This window comes from Schistocerca americana, chromosome 3, assembly GCF_021461395.2.
Source record: "Schistocerca americana isolate TAMUIC-IGC-003095 chromosome 3, iqSchAmer2.1, whole genome shotgun sequence".
Classification (NCBI taxonomy): Eukaryota; Metazoa; Arthropoda; class Insecta; order Orthoptera; family Acrididae; genus Schistocerca; species Schistocerca americana.
In genome coordinates, this window is record NC_060121.1 from 814,825,754 (window position 1) to 814,844,228 (window position 18,475).

The 18,475-nt window shown below is 39.2% G+C and overlaps 1 protein-coding gene across 1 annotated transcript in view; it reads right to left on the reverse strand.

The window, feature by feature from the left end:
• Nucleotides 1-18,475, reverse strand: part of LOC124607366 (sugar transporter SWEET1-like) — a 189,646-nt gene that overhangs the window by 116,190 nt on the left and 54,981 nt on the right. The window contains exon 2 of the mRNA XM_047139679.1: nucleotides 3,934-4,011. Within this exon, the coding sequence (XP_046995635.1) occupies nucleotides 3,934-4,011 (78 nt within the window). The remainder of the gene's footprint in view (nucleotides 1-3,933; nucleotides 4,012-18,475) is intronic.

The following is an 18,475-nucleotide window of genomic DNA, read 5'->3' on the forward strand; positions in this document are numbered from 1 at the left end:
AAAATCAAATAGGGGTAATGCAGGAGTAGGTTTAATAATGAATAAAAAAATAGGAGTGCTGGTAAGCTACTACAAACAGCATAGTGAAAGCATTATTGTGGCCAGGATAGACACGAAGCCCACACCTACTACAGTAGTACAAATTTATATGCCAACTAACTCTGCAGATGATGAAAAAATTGAAGAAATGTATGATGAGATAAAAGAAATTATTCAGGTAGTGAACGGAGATGAAAATTTAATAGTCATGGGTGACTAGAATTCGAGAGTAGGAAAAGGGAGAGAAGGAAGCATAGTGGGTGAATATGGATTGGGGGTAAGAAATTAAAGAGGAAGCCGTATGGTAGAATTTTGCACAGAGCATAACTTTATCATAGCTAACACTTGGTTCAAGAATCATAAAAGAAGGTTGTATACATGGAAGAATCCTGGAGGTACTGGAAGGTGTCAGATAGATTATATAATGGTAAGACAGAGATTTAGGAAACAGGTTTTAAATTGTAAGGCATTTCCAGGGGCAGATGTGGACTCTGACCACAATCTATTGGTTATGAACTGTAGATTAAAACTGAAGAAACTGCAAAAAGGTGGGATTTTAAGGAGATGGGACCTGGATAATCTGACTAAACCAGATGTTATACAGAGTTTCAGGGAGAGCATAAGGGAACAATTGACAGGAATGGGGGAAAGAAATACAGCAGAAGAAGAATGGGTAGCTCTGAGGGATGAAGTGGTGAAGGCAGCACAGGATCAAGTAGGTAAAAAGACGAGGGCTAGTAGAAATCCTTGGGTAACAGAAGAAATATTGAATTTAATTTATGAAAGGAGAAAATATAAAAATGCAGTAAATGAAGCAGGCAAAAAAGAATACAAATGTCTCAAAAATGAGATCGACAGGAAGTGTAAAATGGCTAAGCAGGGATGGCTAGAGGACAAATGTAAGGATGTAGAGGCTTATCTCACTAGGGGCAAGATAGATACTGCCTACAGGAAAATTAAAGAGACCTTTGGAGAAAAGAGAGCCACTTGTATGAATATCAAGAGCTCAGATGGAAGCCCAGTTCTAAGCAAAGGAGGAGAAGCAGAAAGGCGGAAGGAGTATATAGAGGGTCTATACAAGGGCGATGTACTTGAGGACAATATTATGGAAATGGAAGGGGATGTAGATGAAGATGAAATGGGAGATACGATACTGCGTGAAGAGTTTGACAGATCACTGAAAGACCCGATTCAAAACAAGGTCCCGGGAGTAGACAACATTCCATTAGAACTACTGACGGCCTTGGGAGAGCCAGTCCTGACAAAACTTTACCATATGGTGAGCAAGATGTATGAGACAGGCTAAATACCCTCAGACTTCAAGAAGAATATGATAATTCCAATCTGAAAGAAAGCAGGTGTTGACAGATGTGAAAATTACCAAAATATCAGTTTAATAAGTCACAACTGCAAAATACTAACGCGAATTCTTTACAGACGAATGGAAAAACTGGTAGAAGCCAACCTCAGGGAAGATCAGTTTGGATTCCGTAGAAATGTTGGAACACATGAGGCAATACTGACCCTACGACTTATCTTAGAAAATAAATTAAGAAAAGGCAAACCTACGTTTCTAGCATTTGTAGACTTAGAGAAAGCTTTTGACAATGTTGAATGGAATACTCTCTTTAAAATTCTAGACGTGGCAGGGGTAAAATACAGGGAGCGAAAGGCTATTTACAATTTGTACAGAAACCAGATGGTAGTTATAAAAGTTGAGGGACAACAGTGGGAAGCAGTGGTTGGGAAGGGAGTGAGACAGGGTTGTAGCCTCTCCCCAATGTTATTCAATCTGTACATTGAGCAAGCAGTAAAGGAAACAAAAGAAAAATTCAGAGTAGGTATTAAAATCCATGGAGAAGAAATAAAAACTTCGAGGTTCGCCGATGACATAGTAATTCTGTCAGAGACAGCGAAGTACCTGGTAGAGCAGCTGAACAGAATGGACAGTGTCTTGAGAGGAGGGTATAAGATAAACATCAACAAAAGAAAAATGAGGATAATGGAATGTAGTCGAATTAAGTTGGGTGATGCTGAGGGAATTAGATTAGGAAATGAGACACTTAAAGAAGTAGAGGAGTGTTGCTATTTGGGGAGCAAAATAACTGACGATGGTCGAAATAGAGAGGATATAAAATGTAGACTGGCAATGGCACGGAAAGTGTTTCTGAAGAAGAGAAATTTGTTAACATCGAGTATTGATTTAAGTTTCAGGAAGTCGTTTCTGAAAGTATTTGTATGGAGTGTAGCCATGTATGGAAGTGAAACATGGACGATAAATAGTTTGGACAAGAAGAGAATAGAAGCTTTCGAAATGTGGTACTACAGAAGAATGCTGAAGATTAGATGGGTAGATCACATAACTAATGAGGAGGTATTGAATAGAATTGGGGAGAAGAGAAATTTGTGGCACAACTTGACTAGACCGGTTGATAGGACATGTTCTGAGGCATCAAGGGATCACAAATTTAGCATTGGAGGGCAGCGTGGAGGGTAAAAATCGTAGAGGGGGACCAAGAGATGAAGACACTAAGCAGATTCAGAAGGATGTAGGTTGCAGTAAGTACTGTGAGATGATGAAGCTTGCACAGGACAGAATAGCATGGAGAGCTCCATCAAACCAGTCTCAGGACTGAAGACAACAACGACGACAACAACAACAACAACAACAACAACAACACAGTTACTCAATAAGTACATTGCAGGGGGGATTTATGAACAGCAATCTATATGGCAATCCAATGTAGAACATAAATAATGGTAAGGCAGTATGATAGCTACAGTCTTTAAAACCTGAGTACTGAAAATGACACATAACGTTCTTAAAGGAAATATTGATTGCTTTAGTTCATACTGTTGCAAGGGGCAACATAAGAGAAGTAAATGCTGTCCATATTCACTATCATAAACATAAAAAGTTTGTTATTAATTCAGATAACTCTGTTTATTTAAATTATAGAATTATCAATGCATTATTCATCTCAGTGGGGGGATAAAGATGTAGCATATCACATTAGGGAATGTGATGTGTTATTCTCATGTCTTTGTAACCTATGAATGACGATCATGATCTTTGTGAATATAGTTTTTTGTTTGTTAAGTACTGCATTTCAAATAGCATATTTCTGGAATGTTTGTGTGTTCCTTAAGTGAGTGAACATGACTTGAGATGAATACAGTGTATTTGCTGGCCTGGGCACCAGAAGCAGTCTTTCCACGTGTAGTGGTGCTGTTCAGCTGATTACTCTGTGCCACCATCATCTCACCTGGGAAGAGCACAGCGGGCCATGGAAGAGTAGATTGTGACATCAGCACTAGTGCCACAGGAACAAAAGTTGAAGCTGCTGTTACGTTTGATTAGATATCTATGCTATGCTTGGTAAAGAACAGTCCAACTGACTTACAACCACAGTTCATGAGCGGTAACAAATTGTAACTTATGGTACAATATGTTTACATACTAGAAGATGTGCTCTTTTATTATTCAGTAGTTGGCTGAAGAAACAGACAAGCACCTGTCATTTCCAGCACAGACTGCAAAGGAGACGAAGTCCACCATCAGAAGATGAAAAGGTTTATCAGAATGAGAAAAATCGAAAGATTTCAGTTTGGCATTTAAAAGGTATTGTAAGTTGAAATTCAATGTTAATACCAGTTTACACCAGGCATCGTTAGACCCCAATACCTTTGCAAGTCCACTTATCTCTACACATCCATTTCAACTAGTGTAGATCACATATGATGATTTTAGTGCTTCTTTGGTTACTTACCTTTCAGGAGAACCTGCCATCAGTGGAAAGCTAATTCACTTTTTTAAGCTACACATACAACTGAAATTCAATATGTCACGTGTACATATTAACATGTCAGGCAGAAAACTATCGTTACACTTACGACAATAGTCCAGCAACGAACGTTGTTGGTTCACTCTCTCCTGTTGTCCCAGTATCAACAAAACCCTTGCATACTGGTCTGAAAATAAAGATAAACATACAGTCATAAGTATACTTTAAAAAAAAATATTTGTAACAGAAGCATACCATAGAAGACCCTTTCATATATAGTTTTGAAGCTGGTAGCAAATAAAAATATTATTTCAATACTGGCAATATTAGTTTCAAAATCTGTCAAGAAAGTATATTAGATCAAGATAAAACTAGATCCATGCACTGTAAAACATAATCATACAGCATACAAGAAGAGAAAAGTTCTAATATGGAATTCACTGTAACAATAAATGCAGTCAAACGAAATGAGTACTGCTCACTGAATCTAAAAGCACTTTCAATGAATGTAGGTAACATCATGAAAACTTGTTCAAATCCAGTGAAGGCCAAGACACCTCCTACTTAATGCAGATGATTATCGGTTACATAATATTCTGAAAGTAATTCTTTCTTAAACAGTCTGATAACTCCCCATTCATTTTTGCCTCTTTACATACTTCATATGAGGAATCACTAGTGGTGGCAGTGATGAATTGATAATAATGAAAGATAAGAGGATTTAATAATCAAGAGCATTTGATATAACCTGTATGTTCAGTACAACTATTTACTGCAAACTCCAAGATTACATACACTGTTCAATTATAATTACTAGCCAGTAAAGCACTGACATTAGCAGCATGTGAGCACATGAATGGCCACCGATGTTGGAGCCGTTTCAAAAATGTTCAAAAACAGTGTGTACCTGTAGTAACCACCCACACAGTTATGAGATTTTTATGTTAAAAAACACCAGTGTGGTCTCTCATCTCAGTTATACCAAATACTGATTACTAGTATTATTCCATACTTTTGTGTATATACATCTGTAGTTGTTTTCCAGAATTCATTATACCATGTGTAGCATGATAACTATTTCCCCTTCCTATTCCATGCTTGTGTGCAAATAACAGTTCTCAGTGAATCTCTGAAAAAGGGTCTTTCTTTAATTTTATGACAATGGTCCTTATAAAGTACAAAGTTTGGGAGGTTGCAGCTGTATCAAAGGCTTTGCAAAGATGAGATCAAGACATCTAGCCCAACATCACTAGCTACATCCTTCTGGATCCCATTGAAAGTCGAAACCAGGGAAAACAGTCAAAGATCACTACTCCACTTCTACCAAATTTCATTGACATATAATGCACAAAGGTAGATGTTGTTGTTGTTGTGGTCTTCAGTCCAGAGACTGGTTTGATGCAGCTCTCCATGCTACTCTATCCTCTGCAAGGATCTTCATCTCCCAGTACCTACTGTAACCTGCATCCTTCTGAATCTGTTTAGTGTATTCATCTCTTGGTCCCCCTCTAAGATTTTTACCCTCCACGCTGCCCTCCAATGCTAAATTTGTGATCCCTCGATGCCTCAGAACATGTCCTACCAAACGGTCTAGTCAAGTTGTGCCACAAATTTCTCTTCTCCCCAATTCTATTCAATACCTCCTCATTAGTTATGTGATCTACCCATCTAATCTTCAGCATTCTTCTGTAGCACCACATTTCGAAAGCTTCTATTCTCTTCTTGTCCAAACTATTTATTGTCCATGTTTCACTTCCATACATGGCTACACTCCATACAAATACTTTCAGAAACGACTTCCTGAAACTTAAATCAATACTCGATGTTAACAAATTTCTCTTCTTCAGAAACACTTTCCGTGCCATTGCCAGTCTACATTTTATATCCTATCTACTTCGACCATCCTCAGTTATTTTGCTCCCCAAACAGCAAAACTCATTTACTACTTTAAGCGTCTCATTTCCTAATCTAATTACCGCAGTATCACCTGATTTAATTCAACTACATTCCATTATCCTCATTTTGCTTTTGTTGATGTTCATCTTATATCCTCCTTTCAAGACACTGTCCATTCCATTCAGCTGCACTTCCAGGTACTTCGTTGTCTCTGACAGAATTACTATGTCATCAGCGAACCTTGAAGTTTCTCCGAGGGTTATTCCAAAAGTAAGGTCCGATTCGCCGTAACTATTGAAATTTGGCGCCAATGACAAAACACGCATGCGCGCCGACTCCCGGCAAGCCTTGCGCGTCAAACGCCGCCATTCGCTTTGTTACTGTTGCTGAGTGTAGTTCACAGTGTCACTTTACAATGTTTAAGACAACTGATCAGCCCGCCGATTGTGAAGTAAGGGCAGTGATATGGTTTTTGTCTGCAAGAAACAATTCAGCGGCGGAAATCCATCGGCAGATTACTGAAGTGTACGGTCCTAACATAATGAGCGACAGTAAAGTGCGCAAGTGGGTGCGAGCTTTTAATGAAGGACGGGATAATGTGCACGATGAACCACGGTGTGGCCGACCATCAGTGATTTCAGACGATTTGGTCAATGCGGTTGACAAAAAAATTCGTGAAGATCGCCGATTCACTATTACAGACGTAGACATGCATTTTCCGAATGTGAGTAGAACAACTTTGTACAGAATTGTGTCTGAACATTTGAAGTTTCACAAATTGTGTGCACGTTAGGTTCCCAGGCTGCTTACTGAGCCCCAACGAATGAAAAGAATGGCTTTTGCTCTTGATTTTTTGGAGCGATATCATAAGGAAGGTGACAGTCTTTTAGACAATGTTGTCACAGGGGATGAGACATGGGTTTCTCACATCACTCCAGAGTCTAAACGTCAGTCAATACAATGGCGTCACACGTCATCGCCAGTCAAGGTCAAGGCAAAGCAGACAATCTCAACACGTAAGGTTATGGCGACTGTGTTCTGGGATAGACGTGGAGTATTGTTAGTCGACTTTATGGAGAGAGGAACAACGATTAATAAAGCCGCCTACTGCGCTACCCTGACTAAACTTCGACGTGCAATCCAGAATAAGCGACGTGGTCTTTTGTCGTCTGGAATCTTGTTGTTGCATGACAATGCCAGACCCCACACTGCAAATGAAACGCAAGCTCTGATCAAGAAATTTGGATGGGAACAGATGGACCATCCTCCTTACAGTCCGGACCTGGCGCCAAGTGATTTCCACCTGTTCCGTTACTTAAAGGAGTTTCTCGGCGGCAAGCGCTTCGACACAGATGATGAAGTGAAAGAAGCAGTTAAGGACTGGTTATCGTCACAGGCGGCCGATTTCTATAACATGGGCATTCAAAAGCTTGTTGAACGATGTGACAAATGTTTAAATAAGTATGGAAGTTATGTAGAAAAATAGATAAAGATGTAAGGAATGTAAATAAAACAATTGTTTTGAAAAAACATTTTAGTTTTGATTTTTTTTTTTATAACCGGACCTTACTTTTGGAATAACCCTCGTATTTCTTCTCCATGGATTTTAATTCCTACTCTGAATTTTTCTTTTGTTTCTTTCACCGCTTGCTCAATATACAGATTGAATAACATCGGGGAGAGGCTACAACCCTGTCTCACTCCCTCCCCAACCACTGCTTCCCACTGTTGTCACTCAACTCTTATAACTGCCATCTGGTTTCTGTACAAATTGTAAATAGCCTTTCACTCCCTGTATTTTACCCCTGCCACCTTCAGAATTTTAAAGAGAGTATTCCAGTCAACATTGTCAAAAGCTTTCTCTAAGTCTACAAATGCTAGAAACGTAAGTTTGCCTTTTCTTAATTTATTTTCTAAGATAAGTCTTAGGGTTAGTATTGCCTCATGTGTTCCAACATTTCTACGGAATCCAAACTGATCTTCCCCGAGGTCGGCTTCTACCAGTTTTTCCATTCGTACGTAAAGAATTCGCGTTAATATTTTGCAGCCGTGACTTATTAAACTAATAGTTTGGTAATTTTCACATCTGTCAACACCTGCTTTCTTTCAGATTGGAATTATTATATTCTTCTTGACGTCTGAGGGTATTTAGCCTGTCTCATACATCTTGCTCACCGTATGGTAAAGTTTTGTCAGGACTGGCTCTCCCAAGGCCGTCAGTAGTTCTAATGGAATGTTGTCTACTCCCGGGACCTTGTTTCAACTCGGGTCTTTCAGTGATCTGTCAAACTCTTCACGCAGTATCGTATCTCCCATTTCATCTTCATCTACATCCCCTTCCATTTCCATAATATTGTCCTCAAGTACATCGCCCTTGTATAGACCCCCTATATACTCCTTCCACCTTTCTGCTTTCCCTTCCTTGCTTAGAACTGGGTTTCCATCTGAGCTCTTGATATTCATACAAGTGGCTCTCTTTTCTCCAAAGGTCTCTTTAATTTTCCTGTAGGCAGTATCTATCTTGCCCCTAGTGAGATAAGCCTCTACATCCTTACATTTGTCCTCTAGCCATCCCTGCTTAGCCATTTTGCACTTCCTGTCGATCTCGTTTTTGAGACATTTGTATTCCTTTTTGCTGGCTTCATTTACTGCATTTTTATATGTTCTCCTTTAATCAATTAAATTCAATATCTCTTCTGTTACCCAAGGATTTCTATTAGTCCTTGTCTTTTTACCTACTTGATCCTCAGTTACCGTCACTATTTCGTGTCTCAAAGCTACCCATTCTTCTTCTACTGTATATCTTTCCCCCATTCTTGTCAATCGTTCCCTAATGCTCTCCCTGTAGCTCTCTACAACTTCTGGTTTAGTCACTTTATCCAGGTTCCATCTCCTCAAATTTCCACCTTTTTGCAAGTTTCTTCAGTTTTAATCTACAGTTCATAACCAATAGATTGTGGTCAGAGTCCACATCTGCCCCTGGAAATGCCTTACAATTTAAAACCTGTTTCCTAAATCTCTGTCTTACCATTATATAATCTATCTGACACCTTCCAGTACCTCCAGGATTCTTCCATGTATACAACCTTCTTTTATGATTCTTGAACCAAGTATTCACTATGAGTAAGTTATGCTCTGTGCAAAATTCTACCAGACGGCTTCCTCTTTCATTTCTTACCCCCATTCCATATTCACCTACTACATTACCTTCTCTTCCTTTTCCTACTATCGAGTTCCAGTCACCCACGACTATTAAATTTTCATCTCCCTTCACTACCTGAATAATTTCTTTTATCTCCTCATACGTCTCATCAATCTCGTCGTCATCTGTGGAGCTAGTTGGCATATAAACTTGTACTACAGTGGTAGGCGTGGGCTTCGTATCTATTTTGGCCACAATAAGGCATTCACTATGCTGTTTGTAGTAGCTTACCCGCATTCCTATTTTCCTTTGCATTATTAAACCTACTCCTGCATTACCCCTATTTGATTTTCTATTTATAATCGTGTATTCACCTGACCAGAAGTCTTGTTCCTCTTGCCACCGAACTTCACTAATTCCCACTATATCTAACTTTAACCTATCCATTTCCCTTTTTAAATTTTCTAACCTACCCGCCCAATTAAGGGATCTGACATTGCAGATCCATAGAATGCCAGTTTTCTTTCTCCTGATAACAACGTCCTCCTGAGTAGTCCCTGCCCGGAGACCCGAATGGGGGACTATTTTATCTCTGGACTATTTTACCCGAGAAGACCCGTTATCATTTAACCACACAGTAAAGCTGCATGCCCTTGGGAAAAATTACGGCTGTAGTTTCCCCTTCCTTTCAGCCGTTCGCAGTATCAGCACAGCAAGGCCATTTTGGTTAGTGTTACAAGGCCAGATCAGTCAATCATCCAGACTGTTACCCCTGCAACTACTGAAAAGGCTGCTGCCCCTCTTCAGGAACCACACATTTGTCTGGCCTCTCAACAGATACTCCTCTGTTGTGATTGCATTATGGTACGGCTATTTGTATCACTGAGGCACGCAAGCCTCCCCACCAACGGCAAGGTCCATGGTTCATAGGGAGGACTCTGGTAGATAGCAGGGGTCTCAGGTAGATAGCACACACAAAATTCGCATAAGGCCATCTGATTGCTCATCTCTCATAAGATTTGTTACAGCACCATCCACTAAGAGTATTGTTTGCCTCACTATGTATGTGATGGTAAATTTTTAGTCTTCTCATCGATGGCTTCTGGTCTACAGCATGAAAACTTAATCCTACTGCCTCTTGATGAAATGCTAGTCACAAACATACATAGCTGAGCTGTAAACTTAAATCCTTTGTAACAGTTGACAAGGATTTCTGCAGACTGACTCATACAGTGTGCATTACAATTTGATGGTCTCTACTCTAATCCTCAGTTCCATCAGAATTGTCTTTGTGTTTAGTTAGCACCATAGTAGACATTAATAGTCAAATCTAAATGAAACAAACTGTGCAAAGTTCTGGGGGGCCACCTTGATGTGTGACATGTCATTTTTAGGAAATGGCACGTCCCACTTTCAGGCTTCCGTGATGATGAAATATGTTCATGATATTTAGTAGTAAGTATCTGGGCATCCCACTGTGGGACATATTACAATATGTGTAGATTGGAGACTGTCTGTGTGGGGCCGCTTGTTCCTTGTCATTGTCATTTGAAGGTGTTTAGAAGACATGGAGAGAAAGAAAAAAAAGGTCATGGCTACAATGACGCCACAAAGAGTGACTGTTGAAGTAGCTTGTGTAAAGAGAACTTCTTGTCTTGATCGTGTCCAAGCAACATCGGTTTTTAAAAAGCTCTGGCAACCTGCTTCGTACACAAAGTTATTTTTTTAAGCAAAAGCGTCAAAATATTAACATATTGTTTCAGCACCCATCCCCGCACAAGGAGATGAATTCCAGTAAAGACTGTTGCATCACAGTTGGATGGAACTGACTTGCAGCGTAAGCTCAGCAAACATCAAGAAAGGCAACAGGGAGATATATCATTAAATATGAAGTGTGATCGAAAAGTAAAAGGGATTTGTGTTTTTCTTAGAGAATTTTTATTCAACATGATCAACTTTGTTCCCTTCACAGTAATCCCCCTCAGATATAATACATTTGTGCCAGCACTTTTTCCGATGTTGGAAGCACTCCTGGAACTCCCTTTTTGTTATTGTGTTCAGCTCTGTCACCGATTCAATGGCGACAAAACCGTGTCCTTTCATGGTTCTCTTCAGCCTTAGGAATTGAAAGAAGTAATACGGGGTCAAGTCATAGGGAGTCATGATTGGCAACATAACAGCTCTGTTTTTCGCCAAAAAATTATGAACAAGCATGGGTGTGAGCAGGAGCATTATCCTGGTGTAATTTTGACGAGAGGTATGGCCACAATTCTGGTCTCTTCTCTCTCTCTCTCTCTCTTTTTTTTTTTTTTTTTTTTTTTTTTTTTTTTTTTTTTTTTTTTTTTTTTTTTTTTTTTGGCTCTTCGGGCAGTTTTCACTGGGATGATTGGGCCTTGGTTTCGACATCATACCTGTACACCCATGTTTTGTCACCTGTTATAACTTCTAAAGAAGTTATGGATCATTATTGACTTCATTCAGCAATTCCTGAGCAACGTGTAAGTGACACTGTTTTTGGTCGAAATTCAACAAGTTTGGGTCAAAATTCAACAAGTTTGGGTCAAAATTCAACAAGTTTGGGTCAAAATTCAACAATTTTGGAAAAAACTTTGCTGTTACACATTTCATGCCCAAAAATCTGGAAAAAAAATTGCTTGGCATGAGCCACAGGATATGCTGACATCAGCAACCTCTCTGATAGTGATTCGGCGATTTTCCAGAACCATTTTCTTTACTTCTTCCATACTGTCATTAATAATTATGCTAGGACATCCAGGGTGTTTTCATCTTGTTGACTCTCTTAGAAACATTTATACCACTAGCAGATTCACGAAAAGCCACAATCAACATTTCAAATGTGGTGCTGCACTTTATTCCACTTTCCAAGCACAATTTAATGCAAATTTTTTGATCCACCTTTTCTGAAAGTAAAGATTCACGAAGAACTCAAAAAACATATAACCTTTTTGACCATCAATAATAAACTAAATGTTCAAAACTATAAAGAACATGTGTACCAACAAGATAAAAAAAAGAAAAAGAAAAAAAGAAAGAATTGAAAGTTGGCTGTACAGAGCCCGTGAAATTACAAAATTCCCATCACTTTTTGATCATATCTCATAATGCTACTGACATTATACATAGGAGGGTAACATATCACTTGCATAGGAAATGCAACAGTGATAACACACTAAAAACTAACCAAATTCCATTTCAAACTGTATAACAAGTTAAAATTGAGTCAACACACAGATAAACTAATCAATAAGCTCAGTTCAGCATGTTATGCCCTTTAAAGCTTCTCTTATTGCATTGACCTAAGGACAAATGTTGGCTTCTTTGGCACATTCTCGGTCCCTGTCATCTTATCTTCTATGCAGTAGATCTACAGTAAATAAAGTGTTTTCCTACCATCCAGCAGGAGTGAGCAGTGAGAATATTGTTCAATATAAATAACTGTACATTTTGCAGATGGCTTTTTAAGGATCTTGGAACTCTAACACTCAGTTTCCAATACATTTATTCCTTAATGGCTTTTGTTGCTTATACAGTTACCAGTAAAAAGCAAGACACAAAAATAATTTCCACATAGACTCTGCCTCCTGGTTCGGAATGTAGTCGTGTACTCTGGTGGAAAGATATTAAACACAATCCACCTAATATAAAGCAAGAAACTGGAAATCCATACCAACTCAAAAGACATTTACAAACATACTTCAATAACCATTCTTTCTATGAACTGTCTATATACCTAGATTCAAGAATTGGAAAGTTCTGTTGATTACGAGGCAAGTAACAGTGTTTGTTGATAAGATGTGTGACAAATAGTAATGTGCTGTAAATAGGACTCAGTATTTTCAAATGTAAGTACTTATTTTCTTTGAAAAATACTACTCTAACAACGTAAATATTTAGGAAATTTAAATGACAAGAGTGCGAATAGCATTATACAGTATAGTGATAGTTTATTATTAATTATTATTAATAAAAGACACAGATTACATTTCTCTGATATCTTTTGTCTTTTGCTGGTGTATACCTTGAATCTTGTCACATCCCTAAGGGTTCTCTTTCTTGGTAGGATCTATGGAACATGGATGAATGAATGCTTTCTCCTTATTTCCATTTAATAGAAAATACACAAACAGTGAACCTGGAGGGACTAATCAACAGTTGTGTCAATACATTCATTTCCCTGAATTCATATGTGCTCTGGTACCTAATGGAATACTGCTAAATTCATGTGGCTTTGAATGTGGAGAAGAGACTCATACATATTTTGAAGGTGCTTCTCTGACGTTAACATATGTTGAATGGCTTGAAGGGAGCTTAGGGAGTTAGAGCAGATGGGAAACTCCTCAGCACCATTTCATCTCATCTGCTCCGAAGCCTCCAAGATAGCATCTGGTTCTGTATCAACAAGAAACTGCTGGGCAAGACATTGTGAGAATACAACAAAGCATGCATGAGAGTTTCCCTGCACTGCATAGACCCACCACATTAGACTACAATGTATGCTCACTTAAAACAAAATACAATCTAAATTTAAAAATACATTGTGGAAATAGTTTTTACTTTTATTTTATTTTGGTGCACGTCCAAATCAGTGCAAACTTCTATGCATGTATGAGGAAAACTATTTTCAAATAGCTCCCTTCAACTGTCTCATCTGCTAGAGCATACCAGTTACAGAATATATATTAGATTGGTGCATAATTTCAAAGCACTTTTGTTTTGCAAGCTGGCATTCTGGTTTATTTATTGGTTGTTATTTTTCACTTTTAGTTCATTGTTACTATTTGAGTTTACATATTGCCATTTTGTCATTTTGCATTCAATAAAGGGTGACAGCAGCAGCAGTCAGACACATTTGCAATGTGTATGGGGTTAATGCCATTGGGCAGAGCATAGCATGAAAATGGTTTTCTCATTTTAAGGGTGATCATTTTGACATTAGTGATTCTCTACATTCAGGAAGACCTTCAGGGACTGATGACCATTTAAACACATGAATCCACAATGATCCAAGTCAGTGTACTCAAGAACCAGCAAATGTGATCATTCCACCACCATGTGACATTTGCATGCAATGGCGAAGGTTCAAAAATCAGGTGTAAGCCAAAATCACAAAAATCAGCAGGTGGCCATGTGCGCATTTGTGCTTGCTTGTGAACAAGACTGACCATTCCTATCCTGTGTCATTACTGCTGACAAGAAATGGTGTCTTTGTGCTAACATAAGGAAAAGAAAGGAATGGTTGAGCCCAAATAAAAAGAGCAACTCCCCATACAAAGATCTGTGCGCATTCACAAAACAAATATTATGCCTCTTGTGGCACACCGACAGAGTGGTGTACTATGAACTGCTTCCCTGAGGTGTAACAATCATTGCTGGCATTTACTGTCAACAACTGAGATGTCAAACTTACTAGCAGATTAAAACTATGTGCCGGACCGAGACTAGAACTCGGGATCTTTGTCTTTCGCGGGCAAGTGCTCTACCAACTGAGCTACCCAAGCACGACTCACGCCCCATCCTCACAGCTTTAATTCTGCCAGTACCTCGTCTCCTATCTTCCAAACTTCACAGAAGCTGTCCTACTAAAACTATGAGAAATAAAATAAACAAAAAGAAATGGTTTACATTAATTTTTGGACTGTTTTCTTTTGTACCTTTTTTGCTTACTAACCCAGTAGTCTGTGGTATCACTATTTTTAATCATCACCACTACCTTCTAATAGCACGGCTGTGTAACTTATGTCTTTGTTGTCGCAAATATTTGGCTGTTTTTTCTGAATATATTCCTTTTTCTGAGGTTGTCATTATGGTGAGACCTGAGAACATAGCTATTTTTTTTCCAAACACATATTAGATTTTGTTTCTATACTGATGTGAGAATGGTACAATGTCTCTTGCTTCCAAACATATCACCTGCCCACCGCACACTCATTGGCTATGTAGAATTAGCTGACACATCCTCCTTCATTTCTGCCAGGCATCACAATAAGCGTCAACAGCATTGCAGCAAGAAACATGAAAGTATGCCACTGGCTGCTATATAGACTTTTAGCATCTCTTGCAGAAATGAATGCTATTGTTGAGTATTTGTCCAATTTTAAACTCAGTTCAGTTCTGACTACAAATGGATTCAGGCAAACTGCAGTTTAAATGTGGTACTGTAGATGTTTATAAAAAGCCAAAGTACTTGGTACAGATTCCCGTGGATGGCAAGACAATGAAAATTGTTACCCACTCACCATTCCCAGCCCAGTAATCATCATAGCTCTTAGCCAAGTTGGTGTCACTGTTCGTAGTGCTGAGCTTGCACCACCGTGAAAAACAGACTGCAGTATCTTCTAGTGTGCAGATCACATACACCCAACTAATACATAAATAAAATATCGCAATTACAATTCAGTCTCTTTCTCAAACTTTCGCTCATCCTATGATCTAGCAAGATCTGTTGGTACTGTCTCCATGATAGATCTTGCTGCTGTAATTTATTCTCGCAATAATAATTACAGCCTGTGTACTATAATTTATTTCCTTTGTTAGCCATTTATTCTGGGCTAATTTTCCTTCTTGTTTCAACTGAATGTCACCATCATGTTCTAATGCTGATTAAAAGCTGGTAATGTTTTTACCACTATTCTAATTTGTGAACAGCAACCGAATTTCTTATCTGTGACCAGATTATCATTACAGTGTCTCATAACCAAATAAAACATTGGTCTGTGTTCTAAATCAAACAACGTTTTTTGAAGCACCATTTCCGCTTACTTAAAAAGCGGCAATGGTGTGTGTATATGGTACCATACACGAATGTGAACATTTATCGCAAATCTAGTCAAATACAACAAAAGTTTGTAAGATTATACAATTTAATGCTATTTTCTCCAGTGTTTCATAAAACTGTCAAATTTTAATCAGATCAATAGATTGTTGTAATGGCTAGATAGCAATTTCTTGTTCATCTACATCTACATCGATACTCCGCAAGCCACCCAACGGTGTGTGGCGGAGGGCACTTTACGTGCCACTGTCATTACCTCCCTTTCCTGTTCCAGTCGCATATGGTTCGCGGGAAGAACGACTGTCTGAAAGCCTCCGTGCGCGCTCTAATCTCTCTAATTTTACATTCGTGATCTCCTCGAGAGTTATAAGTAGGGGGAAGCAATATATTCGATACCTCATCCAGAAACGCACCCTCTCGAAACCTGGCGAGCAAGCTACACCGCGATGCAGAGCGCCTCTCTTGCAGAGTCTGCCACTTGAGTTTATTAAACATCTCCGTAACGCTATCACGGTTACCAAATAACCCTGTGACGAAACGCGCCGCTCGTCTTTGGATCTTCTCTATCTCCTCCGTCAAACCGATCTGGTACAGATCCCACACTGATGAGCAATACTCAAGTATAGGTCGAACGAGTGTTTTGTAAGCCACCTCCTTTGTTGATGGACTACATTTTCTAAGCACTCTCCCAATGAATCTCAACCTGGTACCCGCCTTACCAACAATTAATTTTATATGATCATTCCACTTCAAATCGTTCCGCACGCATACTCCCAGATATTTTACAGAAGTAACTGCTACCAGTGTTTGTTCCGCTACCATATAATCATACAATAAAGGATCCTTCTTTCTATGTATTCGCAAAACATTACATTTGTCTATGTTAAGGGTCAGTTGCCACTCCCTGCACCAAGTGCCTATCCGCTGCAGATCTTCCTGCATTTCGCTACAATTTTCTAATGCTGCAACTTCTCTGTATACTACAGCATCATCCGCGAAAAGCCGCATGGAACTTCCGACACTATCTACTAAGTCATTTATATATATTGTGAAAAGCAATGGTCCCATAACACTCCCCTGTGGCACGCCAGAGGTTACTTTAACGTCTGTAGATGTCTCTCCATTGATAACAACATGCTGTGTTCTGTTTGCTAAAAACTCTTCAATCCAGCCACACAGCTGATCTGATATTCCGTAGGCTCTTACTTTGTTTATCAGGCGACAGTGCGGAACTGTATCGAACGCCTTCCGGAAGTCAAGAAAAATAGCATCTACCTGGGAGCCTGTATCTAATATTTTCTGGGTCTCATGAACAAATAAGGCGAGTTGGGTCTCACACGATCGCTGTTTCCGGAATCCATGTTGATTCCTACAGAGTAGATTCTGGGTTTCCAAAAACGACATGATACTCGAGCAAAAACACGTTCTAAAATTCTACAACAGATCGACGTCTAGAGATATAGGTCTATAGTTTTGCGCATCTGCTCGACGACCCTTCTTGAAGACTGGGACTATCTGTGCTCTTTTCCAATCATTTGGAACCCTCCGTTCCTCTAGAGACTTGCGGTACACGGCTGTTAGAAGGGGGGCAAGTTCTTTCGCGTACTCTGTGTAGAATCGAATTGGTATCCCGTCAGGTCCAGTGGACTTTCCTCTATTGAGTGATTCCAGTTGCTTTTCTATTCCTTGGACACTTATTTCGATGTCAGCCATTTTTTCGTTTGTGCGAGGATTTAGAGAAGGAACTGCAGTGCGGTCTTCCTCTGTGAAACAGCTTTGGAAAAAGGTGTTTAGTATTTCAGCTTTACTCGTGTCATCCTCTGTTTCAATGCCATCATCATCCCGTAGTGTCTGGATATGCTGTTTCGAGCCACTTACTGATTTAACGTAAGACCAGAACTTCCTAGGATTTTCTGTCAAGTCGGTACATAGAATTTCACTTTCGAATTCAATGAACGCTTCACGCATAGCCCTCCTTACGCTAACTTTGACATCGTTTAGCTTCTGTTTGTCTGAGAGGTTTTGGCTGCGTTTAAACTTAGAGTGGAGCTCTCTTTGCTTTCGCAGTAGTTTCCTAACTTTGTTGTTGTACCACGGTGGGTTTTTCCCGTCCCTCACAGTTTTACTCGGCACGTACCTGTCTAAAACGCATTTTACGATTGCCTTGAACTTTTTCCATAAACACTCAACATTGTCAGCGTCGGAACAGAAATTTTCGTTTTGATCTGTTAGGTAGTCTGAAATCCGCCTTCTATTACTCTTGCTAAACAGATAAACCTTCCTCCCTTTTTTTATATTCCTATTAACTTCCATATTCAGGGATGCTGCAACGGCCTTATGATCACTGATTCCCTGTTCTGTACATACAGAGTCGAAAAGTTCGGGTCTGTTTGTTATCAGTAGGTCCAAGATGTTATCTCCACGAGTCGGTTCTCTGTTTAATTGCTCGAGGTAATTGCACTAGCACCGTGTGGGTCAATGTCCCATGACTGTTCAAGCAATGTCGATTCTGTACCAAGCGCTTTGGCATATCGGAAAATCTCAAGACTTTTTGTTGACCTCTGTCCTTCCAAATTCTTCAGAATAAATCTGCATGTGACCTCAATAGCCAAAACTTCATTTCCAAATGTAAGATGACCCCTATATACTCTACTAAACAACATAAAAATGTTGACCTCACAGCAACAATAGTTTAATCAGTGAATATAAGGTGACCCTGCATTTTATGAATTATGAACTTGGGAAAAGACCTCTTCTTATAACCGGGTAAATAACGTAATAGTTCCATTACCAAATATATACCATCTGGTATGGATGGAT